Raw genomic sequence first — 19,517 nt, forward strand, 5'->3', positions numbered from 1 at the left:
CTTTCCACAATATCCTGGTGTTCACAATCTGCTGCTAAAAAAAAACAGCCATTAAAAGATACTTTTAAACTATCATGTGCAGTAAATTCCATTAGAATAACTGAAAAAAAAAAAACAAAAACAGGGTGGGATGCAAAACCATTTGTCTTCTGCCAATACACCCGTCAACATGAGCAGCATGATTTCAAACAAAAGATATTCATCTGAGATTTTTAGACCAGTAGAAAAATAGAGATTCTGCAAAACTACAGTGTAGTGATAAACAATACTTTTTACCGACACGGCTGTGCAAACAAGGATAAATATGGATACATTCGTTTAAACGAGGCTTACAAAAGCTGCTCTTTGCTCCAACTTGAAAATACCTGACTTGAAAATGAACCAAAATATGACTCACTATCCTCAAAGACACAGTGTAAACAGAGCTATGTCCCCACAACGTTAGCAAAACCAGGACCAAACACACACATGCTGCCATCTGCTTTGATCCACTGTAGGCCTGTCCCTTTAAGAAGTCTTTTTTTTAAGGCAGGCTTGTACAGTAATATAAGTTATAAGTAGTATACATGAATGCATACAACAATAAGAAGAAATCAAATTCATTGGGTCACAATATCTCTATAAAAAACTAAAACAGGGCTGAAACTATTTACTTATTAAAGTATTTTATCAGATAAAGACAATTTATTAATATGTAAGAGATTTGAAGATCATTAAAGAAAAGAAAGATGTCAAAGGTTGCAATTGCTGCTTGAAGGTTTATTTTCATCTCCATGGTAAACTCTCCATTTGTTGACATTTTTGGAAAAGTTTTACGCATTGCATTGTGGGATGTGGAGTCTCGTAAACGTATATGGTTGGACGCGTTTTTTCTTTATTCTCGCCGTGATTTCTTCCAGACAAGGAGGAAAAAACTTTGTTTGACATAATTATTGTTATAGTTTGTTCCCGGTGTTTCCGTGTAAACCCCAAATTAAATATTTCGTCATTGTTTTGCTGCAACTTCCATTCCGAAAAAAAAAAAAAAAAAAAAATCACAAATGTGTTGGAAAGTCACTTTGGCAGAATTGTCGCACACAAAAAAATCAGGGTAAGAATGAAGTAAAAACACTTCCTGTACAGTATATGTATCTGTTTACGAGACTTCACATCCCACATTGCAATGCGCAAAACTTTTCCGACAATGTCAATAAACTGAATGTTTACAGCAGAGGTTGCCAACCCTTTTCGGGTCGTGACCCTATTTTGATATCATAAATGTCCGGAGACCCCAGAGACATTTTTTCTTCTTCTAGAATTTATTATGATTTATTAATTTATATTTTTATTACAGTGCTTTAGAAATGTAGCGTAGCCAAGATTAGTGCACAAAGTGTTCAGTGCGCCACCTCAGATTTTTTTAAACTGCATTTTATTTGAACTAGAATGTTTAAAGCTAGGGTAGGCGATTTATTTCCAAATACACTTTTTAAGTTTTTGGTTGAAATTTTCTTGTTGTCCTGACAGAAATTAAGATGTTATGTGCTCTGAAGAAGGAACAAAAAAAAATCTGTCATCTGTAGCAGCTGTAAACCTGTAAAAACTTCGACCAATCACATCTCCGTCTCCCTTCAAAATCATGCTAGCTTTCAAAAATCACCTACTCTACCTTTAAGTATAGGATACAGTTATTTGATATTCAGTGTGTGTGAAAAAGAATAATAATTCAAACTTTTTTTTTTAACCAATTACTGGTACTGGACATTTCAGGTGACCCCATTTTAATTCCAGGCTACCCCACATGGGGTCCCTACCCCAAGGTTGAAAAACACTGGTTTAAGGTGAAGATAAAAACAAACTTTTGAGCGGCAATTTCAACCTTATATTTTTTTTTGAGCAAATTGTTTTTGATTTATTATCTATGAGGCCCACACTATGAAAACATCATCTTCAGCAGCTTTAATGAAATAGGTGATGACATGCTAAACCTTCATCACCAATCACCAGACACTATTGCCATCTTCAATGATCTGACCTTTTTTCTAAGCCCCATGTGAGCACATCCTGGACCACCTCTCCTTTCCAGGACATGAGGCTGCTGCGTGACGGTAAAGACAAACGTTTTAACTTGGAGCTCCTGGAGAGCGAGGAGCTGAGGTGTAACGACTCAATGTTGCGTTTGCGCTTCTTTCCTAAACCTCTGTTGATGTTGAGCACTTGTTCGTGCACAGCACCAGGAAGTCCCTCTGTTCTGAGAGGAGAGCACAGCGATGCCAGGGGAAAACCTGACTGCGCTCTCTCTTTGGCTTGTGGAGGATGAATATTAGACAACTTCTTTGTGTTGCTGTCATCTTCATCGGCTGAAGTGATGAGTAGCAGCTCTGGATGTTTCTGCGCTGCATCTTTGACAACCTTCATCTCAGTCAGCTCAGCTTTTCCAGGTCGCCCAATCACATGGCGTTGTTTAAAAGTGCAGACGCTTGCAGAAATGGTGGAATAAGGTGACTGGGTACATTCAGAGTCATGCTGACTGCTTTTGGTTTCCAGATGTTCCAATGAGGTAGATTGAAGGCAGAGTGAGCCAGTGGCATTAGAAGATCTATTACCTGTCCTGACTGGAGGTGGGACGCGTTGTGACCTGAGACTTGATGAGACTTTAGGCATTTTCCTAAAAAATAAACGCGAGGTTAGGTCCAATTAGTATAACTGTTTGGCAAACATCTATCCTAACTTTGCTGCACAGTATTTCTGGACGAATGGAACATTTTACTGTAATTGTAAGGCTGCTAACTTTGGTTGATTAGTCAACTAATTGGTCGATGCCGTCGTGGTCGACCAAGATTTTCAATGGTCGACCAGCAATGGTATCAGTTTCAATACCGTTTTTTTAAAAAAAATGCAATGCACTTATATAGGTGATAAGGATTAAATATCAAATATAATTTATTTAATGCCTAAACATGATTCTATGACCAGCAACAGCTGTGTGAGTGCGTGCTGGCTGTGAAAAAAACAAGAAAAAGTGTTCAGCTGTTAGCGTAGTGTGCTGTCACCAGAGCAGAGAGGGAACAAATTAAGACAGGCTTGAAACACAAGCATCCACTATTAAATCAATCCTTTTTTCTGCACAAGAACATGGATTATCCTTATATTTGATATGTGGATTATGTAAATAGATCCACTGCTCTCTCTGGCGCCACAGGCACACCACACACCTGTGTTTGACGTGCGTTTGTTTCCCCGTACGCTGATCTGATGTTGACATCAACAGATGTTTATTAATAAAAGCAGGCTTACCATGAAAACAAACGTAAAAATGTAATTTGCGAGAGGAAAAAATAGGTTTTAATTGTCGGTTTCAGGTCGGGCTCTGATATAAATACCTAATGTCTGTCGGACCTGTAGGTTTCACTTTTGCTTTGTCGGATTCTGGTCAAAGCTTGATTAAGGTTCATATCATAAATGGTCTGTGTTTAAAAACAAATCGGCACCACAAAAAGCCAAAGTCTCTCTTTTTCTTTCTCCTCGTCCTCCTCTGCTCATTCATTCTCCGTTTTTTTTTTGCTCGACTAATCGCTACGCGTGCCATAGTCTTGGTCGACCAACCATTTCCTTGGTTGACTACAGCCCTAGATATTTGCACAAAAACTACAAAAGAAAACTTTATTTCGGAGATCTTTTGTCTTTTTTACACATTACATTATGAGCTGCAGTTTTCACATTCATTTTAAAATATACATCAGTCATACAGTATATACTGTATATGAGCTTTGGGCTTTTTTTTTGTTGTAGTTTCTTTGCTCCAATGGCCATTATTCCTCCAGCTCAGTGAGCACGTGATGTTTTCTGTTTAAATATGTCACATTTCTGCAGAGGTGACAAGTAACGATTTACTAATATTTCGTTACTGTATTTAAGTAGTTTTTTCTGGCATCTGTACTTTACTTGAGTATTTATTATTTTTGGCGACTTTTTACTTTTACTGTTTACTTTTTAAAACAAATATCTGCACTTTCTACTACTTACATTTTGAAAAATGAGCCTTGTCACTCAAACTAAACACACCACTACCCACTTCACAGCAGAACTCATTCTCAGACCAAAAAGGGCACGTTTCCCTTCTGTAAACCTGGAGAACATGATTCTCTTGAGGCTAAATGAAATATTTTGGTAGATTGAGCTTGTTTCTGTTTCATGGTTAACATTTTCAAGTTTTTTTTTAAATGTTTAACTCAAAGCTGCTCTGGGTTTAATTGACCATTTGCATTTTATTTCTTGACACATTTTATCTACAAATGTTATCAATAACAAGTGCTAAATTCTCCAGGTGTTTAAAGGTAACCAATTTCATTTGTTTCCGTGTACCAGTATTCTACAAGTTCTTTAAAAAATAAAATAAAAGGAATTTGCTGGTTTAAAAACCCTGTCTTATTATTGAAGGGACATTTGTTTTACTTTTTTACTTAAGTACATTTAGTAGCATGTACTTGTTTTTACTCACGTAAGGGAGCAACTTCAATACTTTTACTTTTTACCAAAGTCATTATTTAATATAATATGTATACTTTTACTTGAATACTGAAGACTAATACCTTTTCCACCTCTGCAATTCTGGTAGGTGTGGTGCAGTGGTACTCACTTCCAAAGGTGTGCATTGGCGTGATGCTCCAACATGGCAGTGAGGGCAAACCGCAGGTGATGCAAACGTCGATCAAATGTGAAAATGCTGCAACCCAACGTGCGGCATCCAAAAGTGCACAGCTACAAAACAGAAATATATTCTTTATCCAAAGGCAATCAAATATGCACCTTTAAGTACATTTGCTCCTTTGTCATCCTTCATCTTGGCTCCTTATATACACCTCTGGGTTTGTTGAAATGAAATCTTTCTTTCCACACCTTTAAGACAGTGTTGTCTCCCACCTTTGTGTCACAGCGTGAACCAGCCGTAACAAACATGGGGGCTTGTCCGGGATAGTCACAAAGGTTCTAAACTTAATACAAATCTGTTATAGAAAAACTGAGGATGTGTTTTTACTCACTCCGAGTGGTTTGGGATGCCACGGCGTAGCAGGTAGCTCTGCATCTTCCTCCAGCTCCTCTTCTTCACTGTTGTCACCGGACAGCAGGTTGTGATTAAAAGGGTACGGAGGCTGGACGCCCACCTCCACTGAGCTGTTCCCTTTGTCAGGTGGTACATTCTCCGATGGGTTCTTAGACCTGAATAAAAACCACGTCATTAAAGGTCATTCTGACAGCTTAATATTCAATTTGTTACTTTTTATTACTTCACATTATTTTCTGTAAGAAATACTTGCAAATAAAGATATTGGCTTTTTGCACACTTAACACTTAATTTCCGCTATTAACCAATATAGACAAACACAAACCCCCAATCTAACTTTAGGTTCTATATATACAGTATATATATATATATATATATATATCTCCTTGGAAGTACCATGTTACACATACTTTTGTGGTGAACTGTAAGTATTTTCCCTTAATAAAGCTTTTCATATACCCTTCCTTAAAGACGACTGGTGGTGGTTTAATGTTTTTTGCAAGAAAAAAAGACGTCCATATTTGTCAAGACAGAGTGTCAACCTAAAACAATAAATGCAGACATAGGGAAAAGAAAGGGGAAAAAATAAAAATGAAAAAAATATCAGCTGAAAAACTGATATTGACGTCAACCAATATTACATTTTACGGCAAATATTAAAACAATAGTTGTGATTTCATTATAAAACTGCATCATGCACTGTTTTTGCTGCAGTATAGTATAAAACCTTTCACACTCAAATGTGAAAACACTAAATGCATCTTTAGAAATAGTTATAACAGTAAACGTTTGCAGGATTATATTCTTTACAGTAGTTTGCACGACTCACGGCTTAGTAAACTGACTTTAAATAAAGCGTTTCATACCTGAGGATGTGGCAGTTGCTGTTGAAACTATAATTATTAACCTGAGTTGCTTTTTTCTCCTCGACAGCATCGACCTGTTTTTCATTGGGCTTAGATTTGAGAGGCAGTTGCTTCAGATCTCGACCTGCTTCGGTTGTTTGTTCAACAAGTTGCTGGTCAGCGCTCGTTCCTGGCGGTTTCTGAGGCTGAACGTAAGAATCCATCTGTGGAGAAGGAACAGCTCAATGAGGAGGCCGTTTTTACACAAAACAAATGACCAAATAGCTGTTCTTTAGTATGATGAAGCACATGTTCGACCTTAGAGTTTGAGGGGGGCAGTGGGGACATTGCCGCTCCTCCCAAGTGGTCAAAAGTTTTCATTAGTTTTCCCAAATTCATTTGAAAATATACAATTCTTAAAATAATGTACATAATATACACATATTTTAAGTGCCATAAAACAGTGACTGTACAAAATATATATTAATTAATTTGTTGTTCTTTTAAAAATACTTTTTTGGCGCTCGAGTCATGTGACTTGGCTAAAGCAACACTACACCCAGCAGTTCATTTATGGTACTGCAGCAAAAATAAAACAAAAAGCTATCATGAATTTACAACATTATTCTAAAAATGAGGATTTTTAATGACACGGTCAGCATCACAGGGCTAAAACCAGTAAGAAGAAACAAGGCGGACCTGCTTTCTTCTTGTAAATAGGACGTAACATTTTATTTTTTTTACAGTAGTTTTACTGTGTTTTGGACTAAATGCTGGAATTAATTGGATTTGTAATGTCTTAAGAAGATTTTAAGATCACATTTGATGAAATACATAGATTCAGTAAGACATGGCATTGCTTTAAAGGTGAGGATTGCTGCCTTGTTTATGACGCCATTTTTTTCCCCAAGTTTGACAAAATAACTGACTGTGTTTGCTGTGATGGTTGTGTCTTAGAATGGTTTATATGGTTAAAAACGGAAGATTCCAAGCTTTCAAACAGTATATGATACTGCTGTATATAATATGCTGCTGTATTTAAGTTTAAGAAGCATTTAATCCCTTAAAGGGATCCTCCACTGTTTTTACAAATGTGGCCTATAATCTTTGAAATGTCCTTGTTAGAAGATCTACGCTTAACAAAATGCATTATTTTGCACCATATTCTTTTTATTAACTTTTTAAAATGGGACTACTTTACCGTTTTCGAGTCTGTGCACCGCCATGTTGAAATTACGTTATTGATGACGCGAATCGCCCCTTCAGTTCATTGAGTTCTATAGAAGTGAAGCATTCAGGATCATTCAGCAGCTTTTTCATTCAAAATGACCACTTGTGCTGCTTTGGGTTGCTCTAAAAATCAGTAAAAGTTAAAAAATTCGATGTAAACCTCTGATAAACAAAATCTGTGAGCCAAAAAAATCTGTGACCACAGGGGCGACAGTTCCAACTCTGCTGTTTCGTAGACGGCATGAAGAAGAGAAGAAGAACTCCGGTTGCATGTAAATACAGGCAACCAGGATCAGACTGCTGCTCAGAGCTCCTAGCATGACACCATCACTTATACTGCTGTTCTGAGGCATAGATCTTCTAATAAGGACATTTCAAAGGTTTTAGGCCACATTTGTAAAAACAGTGGAAGACCCCTTTTAAGGGTGTGTAATGCCTGGCATCTGGCGATACGATTCGTATCCTGATACATAGATCACGATACGATACGGTACAATATCTCCCGATATTAAAGTATAAGGCGATTATTGCGATTTTGTTTTTAATATATGACTTAAGAAACAACTAATCTGTAAATGTGTACACCTTCATGAGAACATTATGTATGAAATACATTTTATTTGCATATTTTACACTCAAAACACTGGCTTTAACATGCCATGTGCCAACAACTTAAAAAAAAAAAAATAACAATCTACCAGTGGCCTTTTAACCAACCTTGACTTTAGTGCAACTTAACTGAGGTACAGTATATGCCTAAAACAACAAATAAATGCAGAAAGTTAGTACTTTCTTTATAGATTTTTTAGAGAAAACACAAGCTGGTCAACATGCCCAGGTTTCAATGCACTTCTTTGTGCAGTTACAATGTCTCCTGCTGTGGAAGACTTTCCTGGTTAAATAAAGGTAAAAAAAAAATAATAATCGATATGGATGCATTGAGAATTGATCCGAGAATCGCGCAACGTAATATTGCGATATGTCACCGAATCAATTTCTTTGAACACCCTTAATCCCTTTAATAGCGTGAATGAATGAGAACATGCATTTTGAACTGTATTCGGGACGGTGGACATTATATGGACGCGTTGACACAAATTTTTGTCGTCAATATAATCAATTATGTTACAAATCATTTTTGCATTATTGTACCGTATTTTTCGGACTATAAGGCACACTTAAAATCCTTTAATTTTCTCAAAAATTGACAGTGCGCCTTATAATCAGGTGCGCCTTATGTATGAAATTAATATGTCAAAATGTTTTAGTACAACTATGGTAAACTATGAAGCTGCACTGCTTGATGGATTTTTGGCACTTTAGGGCTACCGTAGTCAGGCGCCTCGTGGAGAGATATGTACCTGTACTGTGCTTCAACATACTGAACCCGAAGAAGTGAGTGTATTGTTCTGTATTTTATGTGTTAAACCTGAACAATGTTGAGAGTTATTGTTAATGAGTTGAATAAAGTTTGATTTATCTGACTATTTTATTTCGCTTAATGCGTCTTAATAATAATAATAATAATATTAATAATAACAACAACAAACCGGTGCGCCTTATAGTCCAGTGCACCTTATGTATGAAAATAAACCCAGTCAGACCCATTCATCGATAGTGCGCCTTATAATCCGGTGCGCCTTATATTCCAAAAAATACGGAATATGTTACACACATTGTGGTTAACACAAATCCCCCCCCCAACTCCGCCTACGATCAGCTCCTTAGCTGACATCAGATATTCCTAATTATGAACTTACGTTAATAATAACCTCCTGACTGCACACCTTCTTCTTCTCTGGATCTAAGACTTTGTGTTTGTTCAGCTCACACTCATTTTCTGTACAAAACAAAAGCACACACAACAAACACTGGCTGTGAATAAGACCCATGTTATAGCTGCAGCATAAACAGCTGCTGGATGAGCAGAAGACTTACTGTGGATGCTTCTGTGCATCCGAGTGGAAGTTCTGGCTCCTCGCTGAGGACAGGGAGGCTCAGCGGGATGCCCAGATGTCGACTTCTGAACAGAGGGCTTTTCTGATAGAGGAGCAGAGGGGGGACGATCGCCTGGAGGCTGCGGTGCTGAGTGCCATGGTGGCGCCCAGGGGTGAGGCGTGGAGGAGGAGGAGGACGGGGGAGGAAGGGGAGGCTTTTCCTCCAGAGCCTTTCCTGATGAAACACTGTAGAGACAGAAGTTTAAAAACCTTCCCATTCAGGCATCATTTATCAGGCATCATCAAGGTCACACTGAAGGCAATTAGACCAAACGACATTGTATGTACCATAGAATACCAAAAAACATCATAAAAACAACAATAATGATTATGAAATAGTCCTTTATGTTTCTGTGTATACATGTACTTCAAAGCTTTATGGGAATAACTTCTTGAGTTTTTGTGTGATAGATGTGGTTAAAGAGTGGATAATCCACAATCACTAGTTATTTCTAAAATCATTTAGTCGTTTTCAGAGCCGAGGACCTTTCTGTGTAGACAGAAATCAAGTCGTATCAGCCCCATGAAAAAGGTAAATAAAGTGTTGAACTGAATTGGGGTTGAAATGTTGGTATATTGACAGTTCTAGTTAAAAAAAATATATGACATAATGTATATGATATAATTGACAACCAACAAGCTTCAAACTTAAACAACAGTCTCCAGTGTGAACAGTGCTGTAGACCAGAATTGTAAAACCTGATCACATGTAATCCCAGAGCAACTAAAATATTTAAAACTTGTTTTATGAGCAAATTTAAAGACACCACTGGTAAATTCTGCAAATAGAATATTTCACATTTATTCGTCATTATATAATTATATAATTTGGCAGTTTTATTCTTATCTATTTGCATCAGTGCAAAAACTTATTTGATTGTCTATTACAACAGCTCATAACTAGACATAAAAGATGATCACGTACATAAATAAGATTGAGACACTACTTATAGACCAACAGTGAGTTTGAGTACCTTCTAAACTAGTATTTCTCAAATGGGGTACGCGATAGCACTACGGGGGCACTTAGGAAAGAGAGGGTGGAAAATTAACAGATGAAAGCATTAAAAATATGGGGTATTACACTGTTTTTTTTTTTAGTTAAAAGTTATTATCATACTAAATATTACCAGCAACTCACAAAACGACAACGACGCGCTAAATGAGAGAAAAACACAGAGAAATAACAGAGAAACATAAAAAACGACATAAGAAACAACCAAATGACACCAAAAACACACACACTAAGAGAGAATAATTGAAATAATACCAACAACACACAAAAACGACTACAAAAACACACAAAATAAGAGAAAAATATACTGAATAATAAAAAGAACAAACAACAACAAAATACACAATGATCTTGCTTAAACAGGGATGTCCAGAAGCGTAGGCGGTGGGCGAAATCGCCTACTTCTCTCTTTCTGGCGGCCTTCTACTCTTAAAGCTGCAGTTCGTAGAATCCTCTCTCCACTCCCGTTTTGAAACCGAAACTGAACCTCCCTTACCGATATAATTTCTGACCGCTCTTAGCAACTTTTTTCTGAATATAGATTAGTGATAAATGTATGGACTTTATTTTGTGTTAATGGATATTTTTCTAGTGTTTTCTTAAAGACTATCATTAACGCACGTATCGCTCTAGTTACTGTCCGGAGCAACGCGGCTGCTGCCGTCAGCTCGTCCCAGTCAGAGAGCTCACAGAGGCGGCTGTGCACCCTGCTGACTGCCGCTCTGAGCGGACTGACAACCATCACTCTGCTTCCAGACTATAGAATGAATTCACCTTGAATAAGCTTATCTTGGTTTACACACATCTGTTATCACTCTCTCTCTGCACAGGGATCCATGAGGACACAAAGTGATCCGTTCCTCCTCGGTATGTTTGTGGCTTTAAACTGTTGCTTCTTCACCTCGGCCTACCTTTTTCCTCTTGATTTGCTGTGTAACTGTTGTGTCTAACGCTGTTATGGAGACTTTGATGTCCGTCATTACACTTTTACTACCAAGGGTACCTGAACGCCCCACTACTTCAGTCGAGCAGCCAATAGTAATGCCAAAACCAGCTCAGGGAGCACACGTGTTTGTAGAAAGATCTCTGATTGGCTGAAGTCCAGCGTCACGCTCCTGGATTTATAAATGTCATTTTACAGAAACAGGAGAAGGAGAATAGTCTCACTGTCCACTCAGAACACTTTGATTACAATATGCTCAAAGACTTAAAGCTTTAAACGTGTTCATAAATGATTCCTTCAGCACCGAAAGAATATCTGTAATATTACATGAATATCTGTAAAAGTCAGGTTTTTCTATTAGCTGAATTCTTTGTCATCATTATCATGGATAACAGATTTCAACTAGTAAATGCATCATGGAAACAAAAACTAGGTGAAAAAATACATCATGCTAAGAAAAGTGCTACAAATTAGACAGAAGTAAAGCCACAATTACACTAACATAATGCACCAAAAGCCACTATATAGCATAATTTTTGCAAAATTTTCCAAGGGGGGCATGCCCCCCGACCACCCTAGGTGTTTTAGCCTTGTACTTTTTTTTTTTTTTTTTTGAGCCTACTGCTTTTTATTCTGGACATCTCTGTGCTTAGAAGAAGAATAGAAAATACAAGAGTCAGTGATGATCCCACATGAGGAGGGAGATGACCGTAAATGACAAAAACTATAGAAATAATTCTATTCACGAGACACTAAATACGTTTCATTCACTCATTTACAAAATGAAATGATTTAAAATGTCATTCCATCATTATGCTCTATATTAGTTGTTTTTTCACAGAATTCAGAGCAAAATTTAGTAGTCGAACAAAGGGGGGTTCTTGGATTCAGAAATAAGAGAAAGACGGTACAAGAGCCAAAAACGTTTGAGAACCAACTTTGTAAACAATCATTTTCCTATTTTACAAACAAATAAACAATTGGTAACCAATACCTGACTGCCTCCTTGTTAGTTTTAGGAGACTTGTTAGGATGGAGTACTTTTTCTGCAGTCAACTGTCCGCCATTCTTTCGACATTTGTTGTCCTTCTGCCTGGCTTTACATAATGAAGCACGTGACAAAAGTCGCACAGGACTGGGCTGCTGCTGCTGCTGCTGCTGCTGCTGCTGCTGCTGCGGAGCCACAGCAGATGTTTGGCCACCCTTCATGACAGGACGGTGCCACTTTTCACAGTGCGTCTCAAATGCTTGAGGTTTTACAACTTGGTCGCAGTGGCTGCACACCACTAGATAAAAATCATCATTGGCAGGACAGTGGCCATATATATGCATATCTATGGAGAGGAAGGACAATAGAGACAATAAATTGATGAAAAAGGTTATATGGAGATTTACAAAGCCACAGATTTTACCTTCTTTCCTGAGGGTCATGGTTTGTGGGTGGTTAACCCCATGTTTGCTGTCTTCAGGGTTAGGTCCACCTGCTGGCAAGGAGAAAGCAACCATGATTAATGAGCTTTGTAGGAAGTACCCTGCATCACATTATCACATTGAGCAGAAACAAGTCATAATACTTGTACAGAATTAGAAACGTATCACCTCTGCAAAGGAGGTAATATTTTTGCCAGAGTTCATTTGTCTGTTAGCATGATTACGTCAAAGGTACTTAACAGATTTTCACCAAATTTTAACCAAAGATAAACCTTTATGCCATTGAAGAGTCCAATACATTTTGGAGGGGATCTGGATCAATATACTGATTAAAAATGTAAAAAATCAACTGTTATCATTGGTGAAATTTAAAAAATGTGTATCTCAATTCATAATGAACAGATCTTTTTAAAATTTGACTTAGTTATGTCAGGTCGGTTCCTCAATTATACACTTACTCTATTGTTATTAATGGGAATAAAATATCTTCGTTCAGGGACCACATACAGACCAGTATGATCCCAAGTGGGCCACAGATTTTAGCAGGAAACACTAAAATTTCAACATTAATGTGCCCTAATTTGCAGTTTCAGGTATAAATTACATATAACATATGAGACTGACAATGTCCAAGCATTAATTGACCTTAATCTAAAATTCACTTACATTTCCTTGATGTTATTTAATTTAGTAGAATAATTTGTGGAAGTTTTTTTTTCATCAATTTGACAATCTGTATCCATGTGACTGAGGCTGAGATATCTAAGACTGAATTATTTTGTAATTTACACAATGATACATATTTTTTCCTGTCATTTCTACTTTCTCCTGTGGGCCAAATTACATGCTCTAAAGCAGTGGTACCCAACCAGGGGTATGTGTACCCTTAGGGCTACTTCAACATACCTCAGGGGTACACAGAAACAATTGTCAATTAATTTTTCTAAAATTTTTAGACAAATTTCCACTTGCTTACAGACATTTTCCTTATCTATCTATAATACATTGTGGCACAACTATTTAAAATACATTAAAAAAAAGGTGAAGATCAACACCTAAAATGGTCAAATTGTCAGCAAAATATGAGTGAAGCTTTCAGATGAGCCTTCTGACACAAATTAACAAAATGAAGGGGTACTCGCCTTAAGACAGAAAAGTTAAGGGGTACATTGGACAAAAAAGGTTGGGAAACACTGCTCTAAAGGGCCGGATTTGGCCCCCGGGCCTCTAGTATGACACATGTGACATAGAGCATCTCTAGTGTGTTGTGCTGCAGTTTAAAGCTACCCGATTAATCGATATAAAATCAAATTTAGATTATTTATTGAAGGAAATTTTTTAAAAGTCAAAATTCTTTTTTAAATGTGAATTTCGTGTGAGGTTTTTTCTAATGAAAGGTTCTCTTTTTTTTAAAATGCTGAGGGATTCATTTTTGGTTGGGCTGGCAGTAATTTTATCAAACCCACAGGGAAATTAACATTCTTTGTTAAAGCTTTGCAGTCGCACTTTATTCCCAATATGGAAATTTGTTTTCACTTTTTCAATAAAAAAAAATAAATACAAAGTGTCTATTCATATAGAAAGGTATAAATAGACCCTGGGATTATTGATACGGAAACGTATTAAGTAAGTAAAATTTATTTATATAGCGTTTTTCACAGACCAGGGTCACAAAGTGCTTCACATTTTACAGTTTAAAACAATAACAATAACAGAGTACATATGCCAGTACAGTGCAGTGTCGGTAGAATGCAAGAAATAAAAGGGTACATGCAAAGCCTACATTGGGCAGATACAAAAGTGTGGCTAGAAAGCCTCCCTAAAAAAGTATGTCTTTAGTTGATTTTTAAAAACATCCAGAGTCCAGCATGCGTTTTAAACGAAAGATCTCCTTGCGTTTTAAAGCGAGTGCAGGGGACCATCAGCAGGTTCTGAGACGAGGACCTCAAGCTCCTATTGGCGACATAGGGCTGGATCAGGCCTTTAATGTACCCAGGCGTCTGACCATGGAGATCCCTGAACGTCAGTACCAGGATTTTAAAATTAATCCTATATATGACAGGGGGCCAATGTAGAGATTTTAAAATAGGAGTAATATGGGCTGTCTTGTGGGTGCGGGTCAAGAGCCGTGCAGCAGAGTTTTGGACTACTTGGAGGCGAGCCAAGTCCTTGTTACTAAGGCATGTAAACAGGCTGTTACAATCGTGAGGAAACAAACGCATGCACAATCATCTCAAGATCATGACGAGAGACCATGTGTCTCAGCTTAGAGATGTTTCTCAGATGGAAAAAACAGTTCCTAATAAGCTGCTTAGAATGCCGTTCTAGGGACATCCCTTCATCAAAAGTTACTCCAAGGTTCCTCAGACTACCTTTTACAGAGCTACTCAGGGCGCCAAGGTGCTGCTTAATGAATACTGTCCGGAGCAACGACTAGGGATTCTGTTTATTAATAGACCGCGGGATTATTGACACGTAAATGTACGTTTTACGTAAACGTATTAATAGACCACGGGATTATTGACACAGAAACAAATTAATAGACCACAGGACTATTGACACGGAAACGTATTAATAGATCACGGGATTATTGACACGGAAACATATTAATAGACGACTGGACTATTGATACGGAAACGTACGTTTTACGGAAACGTATTAATAGACCCCGGGACCTTTTCTACATAAGCGTAATGTGCCTGAGTGGTCTAAGCGCCTGACTCAAGAAATCTATATATATATCTTTATATATATATATATATTTAGGGTTAGGGTTAGGGTTAAAAATACATATACGAAAATAAACATTTTAGATTATTTCCTGGTTTAGGATTAGGATTAGGGCTAAAATAAAGGGTTAGCTGGGTAGCTAAAAATAAATATAAGCTAAAATAAAACTGACGGCACTTTAAGTCACGTGGTGCACCTATCACTAAAATGGCCAATGAGGGGGCGCTCCGTACGAATAGAGGGGGAGTCAATTGATACGTTTACGTACGAATAGCCACGGCCAAGAAAATACTTGTAATAATCAAATCCAGTGTCTTTTTTAAAGGGGAAAAAAATAAATCGAAATCGAAAATCGAGTTTTCAAAGAAAGAAAAAAAAAATCGTGATTTTGTTTTGAGCTAAAACAGTGCAGCCTTACTGCAGTTCTTTGTTGGGTTGCAGGTCTTTTTTTTGTTATTGTTGTTTACAGAGCTATGTTGTGTATCAAAGACGAGCTATTAAGACAGTTTGCTATTACACTTTATCACTTTAGTGTTTCACAGACCTCTGGTGTGTAAGTCTATGTCTTATTGTTTTTGTGTTTCACAGAAACCCACCGTCTGCTTCCTTGCTTTCTGGTCGGTAAACAATCTGGACAAATCCCTTGAGAGCAAGTGTTGTTTAAACAATGCTAACATGCTAAAGCTAACAGATGTAACTGAGGTGCTTTCAGCGTGTTCAGGTGATTCTACCGCCACACTTTGTTAAGTAACGGTGACAAGGATTCAGGAGTGTGTTTATCTTCTGTCTCTTCTCCTTGTTGATAAACTGTGAGCACTAGGACCCAGTGGTCTATTGTTTGAGCCGCTCTCTCCGCGTCTTTAGGACTAAATAAAGCACAGGACAAGGGACAGTTTGTCCTGGTGTGTGTGTGTGTGTGTGCGGTGAGAAGCCGAGAGGTGCGACTCACCGTCAGATGACAGAACATTCACTCTGTCCACCCAGCACCTCCAATTTAATCCGACGAAATCGTCCAGATTAGGATTTCGCCGACACACACCGGCCATTGTTGTTCCTGCGCGTTCACGAGAATACGGGGCGCGTTGACGCGCCTCCCAAAGCGGTCACGAGGCTCGTTCCCGTGCGAATTCCATGGAACCATAATAATAAAAAACATAATAGTACAGTCCTTGTCCTGGGATCAAAAACTGGCTAGCTACTGAAAAACAGGCTGTTTTAATCTAACACGTCCCATCAAAACTATGAAGGTAGATTTGTGTCTTTCATTTTTAATAAAGAAAAAAAAAATTAAAAATTCAATAAATACTTAAAAAAAAAAAAAAAAAAGTATACTTCAATCAAAAATGAATATTTTCAATCAACGAAAAAAAAAAGTGTGAGTGCCCTAAAGGGCCATGCTTTCATAAATCAATGTTCAAATACTAAAAAAAATAATTTTAGACCCAAAATAATTGCAATTGTACGGAAGCGTAGAACTGCCACAGCTGAAAATATATTTTGGATCACTGCATTGCATCAACAATATAATTGTATTGTACAAACATGATGGTATATTGTACAAAAAATATATTATATTGTATGACCTACATACTTATATTGTACAAATGATATATTATATTGTACAAACAAAAGACTTATATTGTACAAATGATATAGTGATCCAAAATATACTTTCCCTTGTGGCAGCTCTACGCTTCTGTACAATAGAACACTTTTTTTATTATAAGTTGTATATATAAGTTGTTGTTGTTTTTAATTGAATAATAAAGACACAAATCTACCTCCATACAAAACATGATCCCAGAGCCAATACATGTTTTACTGTGTATTGTTATTATTGCACAGCTTGTCTTTGATCTTTGGAAAAGTGAAAAGCGCAGACATAAGATGAAGCTGAAAATGATGTGAAATCAGTAATCATTACTTGTGCAAAATAAGAAAAATAATTCAATTACGTGACGTAAAACATGCCATATTTATTGTTCCGAAGCATAACAATTAAGATACTTGTAGCCTATCCTAATAAGCCTTTTCACACTCGGAAATCTTGCTGTCAATCAGTTCTCACACATGAGGTCAAAGGTCAAGAGCAATATATTCGCCTTGGCAGGCAGCAAGTCTGACTGGGATTTAGATTATTTTTCCCGTTGGAGCGTTGTTTCCTTGAAAGATTTTTTGCTTAAGAGTAGTATCGTTCTCTAGCTAAAGCTAATGCTGCACACGAGCTAAAACATTCAGGTTTTCCTGACTTTTCAAACTGTTTCACTCATCGGCCTGTCCATCTTGTACACGTCTTTTTACAAAAGTGCTTGGATGTGTGCATCATTCCCGGGTAGAGTCCGAATTCCGCCGACTTGATACCCAGGTAGTAGGTGTTTTCAACCAGGGGTCACCTGTGCGGAAGCAAGGGGACTGCCCTTGCTTCCAACCTGCTGCTCCCATCAATTTTTAAAAGTACTCGGATCGAGCGAAAGTGACATCAGTGGAAAGCCCTGGTCCTCTCCTCGAGCCTGAGTATATCTAATATTAATAATATAAACACTATTAAACCACTAAAGATCTCTGGAATAAAATTACAAATGCTGTTAGGTTGGAAATATCAACAGATTGACCAAGCTTTTTGACGTATATATCCCTCTCGACCTATGACCCCCGTCGCCCCCTCCCAGGTCGCGAATGCGCAGTTCCATAGTGTGAAAAGGCTTATCGGTATGGCCTCCGCCATAAATAAAGACTGGCCTTTAAGGCCACCGTAGCGCTGTCTGGGCGTATCGTGAAAGTGTGGGCGTTACATGACAATGACGTATTAGTGGGGGGTTACGTGAAAACTCCTGCAGACAGACCCATCTGTTGTTAATGATCTGAACCCATAGGCATAAATATATCCGAAATGATCAGGCCCGGGTGTAGATGCGTTTCGCGCATGCGTTGAAAGGATCTGAAACTATCAGGCCCGCGAAAAGTCTAAGTATATCCAACTGCAGCCGCGAGTACAGACCAAGCCAACAAACCAGCCCCCTACAAACCACGCCCACGCAAGCAATTTTTCAATGCGCTGAGCCATTAAAAAAAGTCAAAATAAGCGACGGTGGCTGGTGAAAAAATTTTTCAATGTATCCTTGAATTTAGCCAAGAAGTAGAGGCGGTAGGTGTCTACTGTGCAGACTCTAGCTCCTAATGATGTCAAATTTGCAAGATAAGATGGAAGTGCCCCATAGCGCCATATTTTGACTTCAAGGGAACAGCTAAGTGCATGCCCACTGGCACTGACACCTTCTCCCTTCACTAGCATTAGCATTAGCATCCGACAGGGGCGTAGGCTAGCCAAGAAACAGTCACTTACTGTACATTCAAAACAAGTAGAACTTTAGCGTTTACATTTTCTTTTTTTTTCTTGATTTTTTTATTCATTGTTTACTTCTCCAGCAAGTGCCATATTGCGCCTTTGTTCCCTGATTTAATATATATATAAATATATAGAGTTACTGCAAAATATGAAACAAAAACTAAAAAGTGAGGAAAAGAAAGTAGAACTTATTTACCTCCCACTTAATGTAATGTGATACCTGTATAGTGTATACGGTACCTGTGTAATCCTAACTTACTGTTTAAGTGATGCTTTTCCTGACTTCACTTTGTTCAAATATTTATATTGTTCTGTTTAACTGTAACCCTGTAGATTTTCTCAATGAAGTTTGTTTTATGTTGATGTGTTTGTAAACAGCTCCTCATTCATCCATCCATTTTGAATCATAACCTAACCGCTAGAGCGGACATGGACTCGTCTGTAAACGGTAGCATTTACTGGTTCAATAAACAGGAAGAGATTCAAATTCTGATGTTGCTGGTTATGATTTACAGTCTGCATAAACAGGACTGAATCCTAACATAACCTAACCGTTAGAGCGGACATGGGCTTGTCTATGAACAGTCGCATTTACAGACCTTTGAGTCACTGTTAGCTTACCAATAAAAAGGAAGAGATTGGTCGCCTTTATCATAAGTGCTGACTAGGCCACTGGGAATGAAGCCCAAGGCCAAGGCAGGCTGAATTGATAATAATGTATGTTTTTCTGCAGTCAGTGCCTTCTCTCTTTTCTGTTTCAGGTGTCGTGAAGCTGATGATGGCAGTTCCTGATCTGTGGTTCACGACTCAACTAGTCTGATGTTCTATCTCTCTATCCTGTTCTGTTGGTCCTTCTGTCCATTAACCCCAACCAGTCGAAGCAGATGGCTGCTACCTCTGAACCTGGTTCTGCTGGAGATTTCTTCCTGTTAAAAA

At 37.9% G+C, this 19,517-nt stretch overlaps 1 protein-coding gene across 2 annotated transcripts; it reads right to left on the reverse strand.

Annotated features, from left to right (window-relative positions):
• Nucleotides 1-1,789: 1,789 nt before the first annotated feature.
• On the reverse strand, nt 1,790-16,413 carry atxn7l2b (ataxin 7-like 2b). 2 transcript variants are annotated; one of them, XM_028453442.1, is made up of 9 exons: nt 16,185-16,413; nt 12,487-12,555; nt 12,069-12,408; nt 9,058-9,302; nt 8,880-8,959; nt 5,911-6,113; nt 5,022-5,199; nt 4,619-4,740; nt 1,790-2,647 (listed from the first exon to the last, which is right to left on the reverse strand). In XM_028453442.1, the coding sequence occupies exons 1-9, from the start codon at nt 16,279-16,281 to the stop codon at nt 2,002-2,004; spliced, it is 1,980 nt and encodes a 659-aa protein (XP_028309243.1). In that variant the 5' UTR covers nt 16,282-16,413; the 3' UTR covers nt 1,790-2,001. The 2 variants fall into 2 exon arrangements, with proteins under 2 accessions (XP_028309243.1, XP_028309242.1); XM_028453441.1 differs by having other exon boundaries at nt 12,487-12,558; nt 16,185-16,412.
• Nucleotides 16,414-19,517: the final 3,104 nt, after the last annotated feature.

This window comes from Gouania willdenowi, chromosome 7 (genome assembly GCF_900634775.1).
Source record: "Gouania willdenowi chromosome 7, fGouWil2.1, whole genome shotgun sequence".
NCBI lineage: Eukaryota > Metazoa > Chordata > Actinopteri > Blenniiformes > Gobiesocidae > Gouania > Gouania willdenowi.

Coding starts and splice junctions, on each gene's coding strand:
- atxn7l2b (XM_028453441.1), bottom strand. CDS start 16,281: ATGGCCGGTGTGTGTCGGCGAAATCCTAATCTGGACGATTTCGTCGGA. Junction 12,409..12,486: donor CATGACCCTCAGGAAAGAAG/GTAAAATCTGTG, acceptor TCCTCTCCATAG/ATATGCATATATATGGCCAC. Junction 2,648..4,618: donor GCCAATGCACACCTTTGGAA/GTGAGTACCACT, acceptor TTTATTTTTTAG/GAAAATGCCTAAAGTCTCAT.